Source organism: Macrotis lagotis, chromosome X, assembly GCF_037893015.1.
Source record: "Macrotis lagotis isolate mMagLag1 chromosome X, bilby.v1.9.chrom.fasta, whole genome shotgun sequence".
NCBI classification, from domain to species: domain Eukaryota; kingdom Metazoa; phylum Chordata; class Mammalia; order Peramelemorphia; family Peramelidae; genus Macrotis; species Macrotis lagotis.
Window position 1 is genome coordinate 70,808,314 of NC_133666.1, and position 12,424 is coordinate 70,820,737.

Consider the following 12,424-nt stretch of genomic DNA (forward strand, 5'->3'; position numbering starts at 1 on the left):
CGGCAGACCCGCGAAGAACACACAAATTAGAATACAACACAAATTGGTCACAAGGCTTACTTCTTGTACGTGATTATAATACGATGACGAGCTTGCCACTTGCACAAATCATCTGCAGCCTTTGCTTTGTACTAGCTAACGTGAGGAAGGATTCAAACAGGAGATAACTTTAGCTTTGAAAAATCCAATGGAAACTCTGTATTTCTTTTAATTCCTAGAGTCAGATATATATTTTGATCGATTGACATTCCAAGGGCCTACTTCCGTAGTACTGAATCAAGTTAAGACTCAAAAAGTCTCCTCCTCTTGACTCTCCAGGTGTTACCCTTCAAGCTCCCACTAGAAGCTTTGCTTGAGAAAGGACTACGGAAGTTTGCCCTAAAGAGAGGTACTTGATTCTTTCTTTTAGTTTTTTGTTTCTCCTAAAATCTCTGTCAATATAAGGCTAGAAGGTATTGTAAGTCTGCCTTTTGATTTGTTTTTGCTTTGCTTGATTATTCTCTAAAGCAATTAGGAATTCTAGGATCAAGGGTTTGACCTCCCTGCGGAATCTCAAATCCCAGAATGGGTGGATAGTTCTGGGATTACATCACTGAGCTCCATCGGGACTAGGTTTTTTTTTTTTTTTTTGATCGAGGACCACCAAGAGAGTTAATTTTCAATCGCTTGGTGCCGAAATACAAATTTGAAATGTGGTCCTCGGAAACTGATAAGCTAGTGGCGTGTGTATCTCTTATTGTCCTTCCACTCCACATCCCAGTTACCTAGCTGCTATGGTAGCATATCACTATGTTTGGGGAATGGACATTGTCGTCAAACACTAATAAAATTAGCTCAAACTTTCAGACAATGTCTTGGTTTGCCCCAATATTGAAAAAGGCTTGGTTCTACCCCAATGGAGAACCACTCGGTAGCTGGACAGCACCGGTGAGTTTCCAAGGCAGAACCCCATCTCATCATGATAATGTGCGTGCATGAAGAGAGCAAGGACAGAAAGTATATATTTACTGTCAATTTGAAAAAAACATGCTTCCAAATGAGTAAATTTTAGTTTGGCCTGTGGCCTTGGCTGCGTGCACCTTCTTGGGTTTCGAGGAAAGTGCCACCCAAGAGAGACAGCCCTTTTCTTCCTCCAATACTTAAAAGAAGCTGACTTATTTAGTCCACCAATCAAACAGATTCAGGTAATTAGTCTTTTAGAAATCTCTCGTGCACAGTAAATATAAAACTTTAAACCTCACTCATAGGCATGAATCAAAGTACAAGATTGCAAAGCCATACTCAAACACCTTTGCTCAGAATGCTGTATTTACAGGTTTCTCTAAGTGGCACAGGAAATTCTTGCGAGTCAATCTCCTGTGCTAATTCACTCGACTGGATTTCCTATGCCAAGCCTTCACTGTGAGCTGAAGCTCGGGGTGAGACCTCCTTAAACGGAACTGACTTTCTCATTAATCACGGTACAGGTATCCTCAACTCTTACTTCTACCGGCTGGGCAGAGCAAGGTTCCATCTCAATCACTACCTCAACTACCTCAGTATTAGGTCTCTCCTCAATGGGGACAATCTGGGGCACATCCTCATGGTGGCTGGGGCTGTATTCCCGTGGAACATACACCCTTGGGGTGAAGTCACGGCCAGTGTACTCCCGCCCAGTGTATTCCTTGGGGTACAGGTTGGCAGCACTGACTGGGATCTGCCTGGGAGGACTCTTGGTCCTTCCCAACCATCCAAAGCTAAGGTACTTGAGGAAAGCCCGGCGGTAGGTCTTGTTGAAAAGGGTGTACACCAGGGGGTTGATGCCTGAGCACACATACCCAACCCAAACGAACACACTCAGGAGCTCATCAAGAGTTGACTTGCGACAAGACTGAGTGCAAATAACCGCCATGATATTAGTGATAAAGAATGGGCACCACATGAGCAGGAAGAGAAAGAAGACAATACCAAGCACCTTAGAAGCCCTACGCTCATTAGCAATGGCCTGCATGGTCCCCTTGCGGTAACCCTCCCGATGACCTGGAGAAATAAGGCGAACCGGCCCCCCAGTATTGGGATTGTGGATCATCGAGATGTTGTGGGCACTCCTCTCCCTCCGCAGGCAGCCAAACTTGGAACGCTTCCTTCGCCTCTCTCCAGGCCCGAACACACTGCTCTGGCCCTGCAAGACCTGAATGGTCAGGCAGTAAGTGATGACCATAATGAACAGCGGAATGAAGAATGCCACAAAGGAGCCAATAAGCACAAAGTTGGGTTCATTCAGGCTGCAACTTCCATTCACAAAGACCTTGCTCTCATCCCTCAGGCCAATAATCGGGATGGGCACGGACACAGCTAGAGCAAAAACAAAAGGATTATTGTGGCTAGAGCCTATGCCAGCTGGGTCATTTTGACATCCCAGCCCTAGTTGCTATCATTCAAAATGATACATCATGAGTGCATAGACTGACCTCAGAGTTGACCAGGGAAGATGGACAAAGTAGGTGCATGTAGAATTTACATTATTCACTTCCTTTTGTATAAATGTTTCTCTGTATAAGAAAGTATGAAATGGGAAAGATGACCTCTCATATCTCCTTAGAGAAGTCAACAGAGGCTGCAAGGTGGCATTCCCTAGAGTCAGGGAGGCTGGATTTGAATTGGGGATCACAAGAGTACCTATTTCCCTCCTCCCCCAAGGTTGTTGTGTCAGTTGAGATAATAATGAGAAAGCCTGACCCATGGGAGGTACTGAATAGATCTTAACTATCATGTGATTTCCCTGTTCGTTACTCATATAGCAGTTCATCTCTGACTTGAAATGAGAATACTGTGCTTTGAGTGACTGAGGCTCAGTTAAATTACATTTTTGGAGTTCAGGGGTCACTACTCACTGTACTCAGGCCAGGGACCTTGGAGTATTTGCACTGAAGCAACATGGAGATGGCCCCTAGAAGTTATCTTTGCCCACTTGGGTGATACATGGATCCAAAGCAGGGTGGACCCACTGTCTGGAAGATCAGAGGAGCATCTTAGATCTCAGAATCGTTCATGGTGAGAACTAGTTTGGATTTCTTATTTTTGAAATCATTTTGCCCAAGTTAGTTCACTTGCTGACTATTCCAATATAGACTTCTGGGACATCATTTTTAATTCCCTGCAAAATCTTATGGATTGCTAATACCCGAGTTTCTGAGCTAGAGTTTTCTTTGTTTTTATTCCCTCTCTCACTCTGATCTTTGCAAGAAATCTAGTCTGCTTTATCAGCTAATTAGGGAAACTCAGCAACTTGATAGGTCCAAAAAGGCCTAGACTTGATCTGGGTGTCTCAAACAACTGGCAATGCTATTTGGCTCACTTCGAAATATAGACTATTGATAGGATAGTACATCATAGAGGTTCTTCTATCTCCTTTGGTTCTCATTTTGGATATTTCCTCTTTATGTGTCTTCTACTCCAGTCCTGGCTACCTTGGAACTGTTGCCTCTATGTGATGTACCATCTGCTGTCTCCATGGGAGAGAAATGATCTGTGTGAGGCCCAGTCGTCCTATGACACAGTCATTCATTGAATTAATTAGATGGTTGTGGATCTATTTATAGGTAGAGGGTTGGGACTTAGGGCTCTCTTTGAATAAAGTTTTGCATTAGACACTGGGTTGGAGCCAATGTTTTCCTTCTTTATGCCTTTCTAGGTAGTACATAGAAGCCAACTACATGACCACGTAATCTGAAATAATCTGAAATCCAATAGCTTTTCAGGACTGATGTGAGAACAAATGCTGCCCACTGCTTATGGAGGCCTTATGATACTTGGCAAAATATTGCCATCTAAAGAACAAAGGCAGATCAACTTACCCATCGAGATGGTCCACACAATGGCAATCTTCAGAAGGGCCTTGGTGCGAGAATTGAAGCGGCTATGCTCAATCGGATTCCGGATAGCAATGTAGCGATCCAGGGAGATAGCGCAGAGATGCATGATGGATGCAGTCGAGAAGAGCACATCGAGGGAGATCCACATCGGGCAGAGTTGCTTCGGAAGAGGCCAGGTGTACTCTGGGAAACCAAGAAATATGAAAACCAGGCTAAGTCTGAGGTAGGGCAGATGTTGGAATGACAAGGTACCTGAATGGTCCAGAAGTACAAGCCTTTATATCACACTGCTCATATTAAGTGTTAGGAAGAAGAGGTAGATGTTGTCCTCAGGGCCACTGGGTACTGCAAGGTGGGGCTTGGATTCACATCTGGGACTTCATAGAGCATTAAATCTTAAACTTGTAATTACTTAACATGTTTTGGTAACTATGTTTCAGTCTAATTGGTTTCCTGTGTAATTCCACATATCTTATATGTATAAAAACATTATTCTGAGCAAGGGACTATGCGACCCATAAGGGCATGAGTCCCTATTTGAACCTATCCTGAAGTTTCTTGGCAGGGAGAATCTCTGGAGGAGTCACAGAACCCCTGTTATTGCTACAGGATGGAAGTCTTGATCCAGCATGGTGGGCATCAGGCTAGTAGCATCTCCCAAAACGTCTCTTCCTGTATATGCTTTTGAGTCTTCAGTCAGGGAACCCTGGAAGGAAGACTGTGATTCTTCTGGTTTATGTTTTGCCAGTTCGAGGGACTGGCTGGTAACTCCCTGGTTGGGGCAGGATGCCAGGCATTTGTCTTAGGAGCCTCATAGTCTGGCTCATTTTTCTGTGTTGGAAGCCCCCAGTTCTGGAGAGGGGGGCACTGATCTTGCTTTTTATGAACATCTTCAAGGTTGGGGTAGAGATCCAGACTTCTAGGTCCACCTGTTGATGTGGTCTTCTGTTCCAGGCTTGAAGGGTGCAGCTAGGTAGATCCTTCCCTGGCATCAGACACACGGCCATTGGCACGGCTATGTTTCCAGTGGGCTCGTGGTGTCCAATCCAGGGCCAGATTCTGTCTGGAGGATGTCTCTTTTTGGAGGTGGTCCTCTGCTGGATTTCTTCTTCATTTCTGATTACTTTTCAGGTTAGGCAGATGATGGTTTTGCCTAGGAAATTTTCTTTGTGAGTATTCAGGCAAATGTAGACAGGCAAGGGCCCAGATGGCTCCAAAGAATACCCCTATGGACATAAGCCAGCTTGGTTTCCCAAAGGCCACTCTGAAATCAGCAGAGGAGCTAGAGAGGGATTCTCAGGGAAGAAGACAAACACAGCAAAATGCAAGATTTCCTCCCCTCTCCCTTAAAGTGGGACATGTGCTTCAGAGCACCCACCCTGCCAGAATAGGCTATCCTTTGACTTGCTCTATTTCTAAGAGTGTCTCTGTGTGATCTCCATCTTCCCTGAAGGTAGCAGATACCATCCAGATTCATACTCTTGGGACATTTTATGGTGTAGCATCTCATCCCCCCTCTTGGCCCCTTTACTGACAATAGCCTGCTTTGGGGTGACCAGAGAACATACTCAGACCTACCATAGAGGATGGTGAGGACAGACACCGGCATGACTAATAACCCGACTAACATGTCCGCCACGGCCAGAGACATTAAGAAGAAGTTGGTTGCAGTCTGCAGTTTCTTCTCCAAGGCTACGGCCAGAATTACCAGGATATTACCAGCAACTGTGATGACGATGACGATGAAGATCAGGAGGGCAGGCCAGTTCTTGCGGATGGGTCCAGGAGCCGAGGTCGGTGCAGGTGTGGTCGAATTGTCAGTGCCATTCATGTACTCATCCATGCCAGTGTCGGTCAGGTTGCGGCTTAGATGTAAAGCCATGATGCTGTTATGCAGGACACTAGAGAAGGAAACAGCACAGTCAGCAGAGTCAGGGTTTCTGAATCTATGGACTTGGGTAAGGTTTTTAAATTGGGATAATTGTATTTTATTAGAATTGATTTGCTTTGTAATCCTTAGGGTTTGGAAAGCAAATTTAACAGGATCATTTTGAGAAGGGACCCATAGATTTCACCAGAATGCCAATAGCATCCTGCTAACATAAGTCTTAATCCCTGCCTAACATCACAACTTTCTTCAGAGATTTTCCCAGGGTCATCAATGCACTAAAAATACCGAGGGAATGTTTGATCTCAACTTTCCGCAGTCCAAGTCACTACTTGATCCTCTACACCCCCCCACAATCATAGGCCTCAGGCTCCTCCTCCTTTGACACGAGCCCCAGTGGACATTCAAAGCTTACTTGAGGGCCAGGTACCATGACCATCTGGTTGCTCGATGTTCTTTGGGAAGAGATTTTAGAAAAAGTCTCTTCCAATCCCATACTCCCGTGACATCTGACAGGTCATGGACCACTTTAGTTTTAATATCATCTATTCCTGTATATATACCTATATTTTCTGCAATGAACCTGGAATCCAGGTTCTTTTTGGAAGATGAGCCTTCTCCCAGCACTGAGGTCTTTTCTCTCTAAGGGTTTCAGGGTGATAGATGAGCTTCTTTGATCTGATAATGGATTGAATGCTCAAGTATGACATGACTGACCCATGGGAAGAAAAGGAATTGTCCCCAGTCATTCAGGTAGGATGAGGCCAAGTCAGGATTCAGACCCTCTCCTTCCCACTTTCCCTCTATGGTGGCATTAACTGTTCTTGTGAGTAGGCTTCTGTATTACCACCAGCTTACAAAGCACATCCAGTGTGAAGGTAACTAAAATGATCAGTGGTGGGTTTGAGAGCTCTCATCTGGAAACTGAGGGAACAGAGAACCACAGTCCCCTTATTCACCTGAGCCATGCTGCCTACTGCTCTGAGGACCTCTCTATCACTGTCCTAGCATAGAACAAGGGAGTATCCTATGTCAGGAAAAGGAGCACATTTTCAAAATCTGGGATGCTGACTGAGTCAGGTGATCAAGAATGCATATATAATAGAACCCTTTGTCCACATTCATTTGCAGGGATGCCAGGAAACTTGGCAAGTGGGAACAAAGGCAGAGCTCCCATTTGCCTTGGGAATCTTCAGAGCCATTTTTGACAGTCTGCTCCCTGAGCCCTGGAGAAGGGAGCTGAGTGGCCCACAAGTTACTGGCACACTTTGAGTACCCCAGGGGTTTGAACTCCTTCAAGTAGCTTGCTGTTCTGCCCCACTGGCTCTGGCCATGCTTTGCAGAGCCCACCTCCATATCTTTCATTTCTATTTTTCATTCACTTCAGGAGAAAAGGCCTGTTTCCAGGTATGGAAACAGACTCATGAACAATGATTGAAATGGTGACTGGCTGTAAAATATCGATTTTTTGAATCCAGGGAACATCTTTGTTACTCAAAGACCTGTGCTCTCCAGGAGGTTATTCTGCCCCTGTGGACCGGTAAGCTGAATGAGAGAATGCACGGGACAGCATTGTCCCTGAACTGTCAGAGGGAATTTCATAGTTACAAAAGAGCAGTTGCAGCCCTGCTAGGCGTTCTTCCAAGTAAAATAATCAACCCAGATTAGAAGACCCTTGGATACTTAAAAGGAACTGAAATTCCAATTTAAGAAACTGATGGTTGATTCCTTGGCACATCGGGTAGACAAAAAGACCTCTAGAATCTGTGAGGGGTCACTGACTCTTCTCTCAGGCCAAGGTTATTTGGACGTTTCCCTGCTCCCCAATTCTGTTTCTCATCTCCTGTTATCCTACAGAAGACTCTAGTCAGGGGAGAGCTGCTCTTTGATTCTTCTATTCTGCCCCTGAAATGGCTATAAGCACCTTAATTATCTTAATGAAGATCACAGAGGCAGCAATTCTAGAAAAAGGGAGATAAGTCATTGTACCTTCTTTTCCTCTCAGGTAAGGGGGAAGTACCTTTCAGTACTATGAATCTTCCCACTGCTCCCCACTCCTCCAATTCTCTTTGCGCAGGTTAGGATCCACCAGTGCTTGGGGCATGAAACATCTGTATGCAGAATCTGTCCATACCAGGACCTCCAAAGAGGACAGTTATCCCATTCCCACCAAGTAAGCTTTGGGCCCAGGTTCCTTGTATAGTGAAACAGGTAGGCCCTATTTCTCCTGAAATGGGGGGTGGTGGGAGACAGGGAATGCCTTCTTGAGATACTCTCTGAGTGCCACCTACCTTCTTCCAAAGGCATCCTCTTCCAAACCCTCACACCCTCAATCTCCAACTCTGCTCTCTTACCTATACTCTATCAGGTATGAATCACCTCTGTGTCTCGTTCCTTCTCATTATACCAATAGAAACACCAACAAAAATGCCTCACAATCACAGGAGGCCCGAGGGAGGATGCCCCATGGGAAGGGATCCTGGTTTTTTCCTGCCACAGCTCTCCAAGTCTGGGGCTTTGTTCAAAGGTTCAAGTCATTCTGAGACCAGAACTTGGACTCTCTTGTCCTAATCCTGGCCTCGTTCTAACCCCAACCTCAAAGAGTCGCGTTAAATATCCACCCCTATTGCCTTGCCTTTCCCCTTTGGACAAGGGGCCGAGAGTTTCTACATAACTGCTATGCTTTTAATGAAAATGGGATTAAAGGCTTTCAAAGAGCTACCGAGACCCAGTTCTCCTTGGGAGGGAGGAACAGACTGCTGCCCAGGAGCCTCAGGTCAGGGTGCCAGGCAGACCTGCCTTTGGCTAGGCCTGCTGGCTTGTGTCTCTCACTGAACAACACTACCATTCTCCCCCCACCCATGCTCAAACATCATACAATCTGTTCAAATGGTGAATGGGCTTGAAGATTGGACTCCCAAACCTGGATGTTAAGCATTCTCCTATCCTTTCCTGTTATAAGGCTTTGCTCTGGGACAGAGCAACCTGATACCAAATTGGAGATCCAGAGGAGATACTTCCAGCCCACCAGGAGCCTGGCAGGGATAAAGAAACCAATGACACATCTACCCTCAAACTTGGTCTTGACTCTGATCTAAGTTAAATTATAGAGGAAGGAAGGAGTGCTAAGAGAAAGAAATTAGGCACCTTTGTATGACTTCAGTTGGGGAGAAGGTGATGTGCCCAAAAACCTAGGAAAGAAACCCCTGAGATCCAAGAGATAGGCTCTCCCCTACTCAAATCTGTCTCTAAATTCATGCTGCTGTATACTCACTGCATTTCTCCTTAGGGAAAAGAGTATGTGGAAATGCTCTGGCCTTGGCTTTAGGTCTGTTTTCCCTCAGAATCCCTTAAGAAACCTATCTGATTACTTGGAATCTAATTCTGTGGCCACGCTCCCTGTAGAGACAAAGCTTCTCTCACCTGGCATGCTTATGATTCTGCCGTCCCATAGAGAACTATTGGGCTTAGAAGCCACAAGTCTGGGTACAAATTCCTCTCCTTTTATTATGTATTAAATGGTTACCTAGATCGTTACTGGGTTTTTCCCCCCAGATTGGTACTATGGATGGAATAAGACAGATCAAACTAAAGACTTCCCATATTGGGACCTGGGGGAAGGGAGGTCATATCTAGAGTGTGACCATGTCCCTAAAACTGCTGAGGCAAATCAGTTTTACAGGCCACGAGGGCCTGTTGGAGATTTGTTCTGACATGTTGTAACACAAATCATTTGTGAATGACTCTATTCATGATTATATGAGCTTTGTGCAAAAACTCGTTACTTTCTAACTGCAGGCACAGTAGAACATCTGTCCAAGATCTGCATGAGCCTTTCAGTGGGGAAGGACATTGTTTTTATTTAACGAATTAACCTTACCCCCATGGCAGGTGTTTTCAGTGGTCACCTCAGTTAATGAATCTGCCCCATAAGGAGGCTAATTTGTGTGTCTCAGTCTCTAAGTCTTTCCTTCAGTCATCTCTCAAGAGACAAGGAAAAGCTCTTTTTATAATCTGGAGCCTATTTCTAAGTCATGATTTTCCTCATTATAGTCCTAGAACGTGGTTACAGAGGAGGTTTTAATCATACATGTGTTCCTACAGACAATGGATTTTTTTTGTTGTATACTATTTCTTATCTGGTGAGGGAGAAAAACCCCAGAGAGGAGGCTCTTGCCCTCAGAGCAGACATCTTTAAATAGTCTCTTGTTCTCTTTGTCTATCTGGGTCAGTGATGGAACACCCCAAAGTTGATGGGGTGGGGACCATGGAGAGAAATTAATAGGTGTGTCTCAGATAAGCTGTTATTATCAGGTCATCTCCACCCTTTTGGGGATCCATTCTTATTCTCTTTTTGGCCATGAAAGGTGAGAGAGTGCCATGCTAACCTGGGCTAGTATGTCATTCACTCTTTACTCCTCACCTAAATTTCCTCAATAGAGGACCTTGGGGAGTCAGACTGGACTCTGAAAGACATCTAGGCTAACTGAGATTAGAATATTTTATCCTTTCTTCCTTCTCCTACAAATGGCTAGCTAGCTTCCATGCCTAGACAAAATAAACCACCAGTAAAAGGAAACCTTTGACCTCTAAAAGAGTCTATTTCATTGATTTCAGGATTCCAAAAATTAAGGAAAGGGTTGAGTAGCTGGTGTTTTTGCAATGACTACCATTGATCAATTTTCTCTACTAGCATATGGTGCTGAGTTGGGAGGGTTCAATTTGCTCTGAAGGTGTGTGTGGGAGGCATGACCATTGCAGAAAGTATTTTCTACACTGGAAGCATCAGAATGCCTGTTTCATGTGTCTTACCTGGAGAGTGCCCTAAGTCTGGGTAATAGAACACTCATGGTTGCACAGTGCTTCCACTTGGTCTCCTAGGGAACATTATCAGTTGGCCGTTTGATTGAGAGTCCTTCCTTGGAGGGGAAGAAAAAAATGTCATGAGAAATGACAACAGTTTCTCTTGTCATCAGTTTAAACCCAGGTCTTGTCATGTAAGCCCTACATTTTTCCAACTCTGTCACAAAGAACGTGAATAGACCACTCTGGAATGACCAATGTCGATGATGCTACTAAGTGAAGACATGACTCGACCACGAGGTTCGTGTTTTATACCATCGTACCTCCTTCCACTTTTCCCTTTCTGGCCAGGAATTTCTTTGAAAAGGGGACAGATGCCTGAGACCTCTGCCCAGGGCTTCTCAGAATCTCTTCCTCTTGTTTTGTCAACACTATTTGGGAATGGGAAACTCATGGGTTTCTGATATTATGACCTATGCATGGGCAAGGAGTCCATAGGCTTGGAAGAGATCAGAAATACTCCAAGTGGAGATGGTCTGTTTAGGGTGAGCCCTCATCTCCACCCAAGGATTTTATGTAACTCTAGCTCCAATTTCTTCTCATAACTCCTAGATTTGACCTTAATAAACAACTTGCCACTTGTGGAGTTAAAGAGTAGAAGCAAGGAAAAGTTGCTTCCTGGAAGAAGCTTACCTTAGAGGAAGTGGCGCTTAAGCAAGTGCTGCTGATGTCTGAAGCTGGAAGACAAGTAGGAGACAAGTTAGGATGCGATTCTGAGCTGCTAAGCAGACCTCCGAGGAGGACTACCAATTGGCACACATTGATACCAGGTAGAATTTGAAACACCTACAGCTGAAAACAAACCAAAGGAGATTAGGATCACCATATATGCCTTTGGCTAGGAATCATACAGACTAGTCCTGTGACTAGTGGGAGAGATCTGCTTAGTATAGCCCAATCCAGTGTAATCTCTTTAGTGAACAAACCATTTCCTCCCTTTCTGGTCTCATAGTGAGTTCTCTCGAGAAATGTCAATATGAAGGGTCAAGCAAGATGGTAGTCATTAGTTTCTGCTCAACCGCGTTCCAAATCATCCAATGAGTATTTGCGTCTTCCATCATCAGTAAGCTCTGAAGAATCCCCACAAAGGGATTCTATCAGGTGAGAACCAATAGATTCTACATTTCCATGATGTTTCCTTTTCCCCAGGCAAGAGTGGCTCAGAATCAGAGAAGGAGCCTTGGCAGGTAGCCAGGCAAGCAGAGGTGCCAGCAGTGAGCCGATGCCATGGATGTAAATTTGCCAAGAGAGTCTGGTCATCGAGAGAGCCCCCCTTTCTGCCTAGAAAGGTCTTTCTGAGGAACTAACAAATATGAGTGAATGAGAGGAGCTGTAATGATATACCCAATATACCCAAGTTATAATGAGAAGATAAGGCCTAGGCATCCTTCCCTTTCCTACTTCCAGGATCCATAAGGGGAATCCTCCCCACACCCATTCTTCTAGGAGACCTGAGAATCCAAATACCCATACTTTTAGGTCTGGAGGGCTTATACTTACCTGTCTTTCCTTGTGAAGAGGAAAAATTCTACTCAGGGTTGGTTGAAGTGGCTAGTCATTATAAAGTGACAGGGATGTTATTTTATTGTTGCTGTATCATTTACAGAATATAGGTTTGTCATAAAACTTTTAAGCCCTCCAAGGATCCATTAACAGAATGTAAAAGATCAGAAAAAAGTAAATTCATCTAGGAGTAGATTTGGAATATCCATCCCCCACATAGGCAGACCCACATGTCACAACCATGCTCACAGGTGCATACAGTAAAACTATGACCCCTCAGAGGCTGGGTTCCATGGCCAATGGAAACCCTACAGTA

The 12,424-nt window shown here is 44.7% G+C and overlaps 1 protein-coding gene across 1 annotated transcript; it reads right to left on the reverse strand.

The window, feature by feature from the left end:
* Positions 1-1,429: 1,429 nt before the first annotated feature.
* HTR2C (5-hydroxytryptamine receptor 2C) lies at positions 1,430-10,592 on the reverse strand. The gene is made up of 4 exons (XM_074206706.1): positions 10,555-10,592; positions 5,433-5,755; positions 3,837-4,037; positions 1,430-2,334 (listed from the first exon to the last, which is right to left on the reverse strand). The coding sequence occupies exons 1-4, from the start codon at positions 10,590-10,592 to the stop codon at positions 1,430-1,432; spliced, it is 1,467 nt and encodes a 488-aa protein (XP_074062807.1).
* Between the last annotated feature and the right edge of the window lie 1,832 nt (positions 10,593-12,424).

Coding starts and splice junctions, on each gene's coding strand:
- HTR2C (XM_074206706.1), bottom strand. CDS start 10,592: ATGAGTGTTCTATTACCCAGACTTAGGGCACTCTCCAG. Junction 5,756..10,554: donor AGACTTAGGGCACTCTCCAG/GTAAGACACATG, acceptor TTCCTTCTCTAG/TGTCCTGCATAACAGCATCA. Junction 2,335..3,836: donor TGTGTGGACCATCTCGATGG/GTAAGTTGATCT, acceptor TTTTTGCTCTAG/CTGTGTCCGTGCCCATCCCG.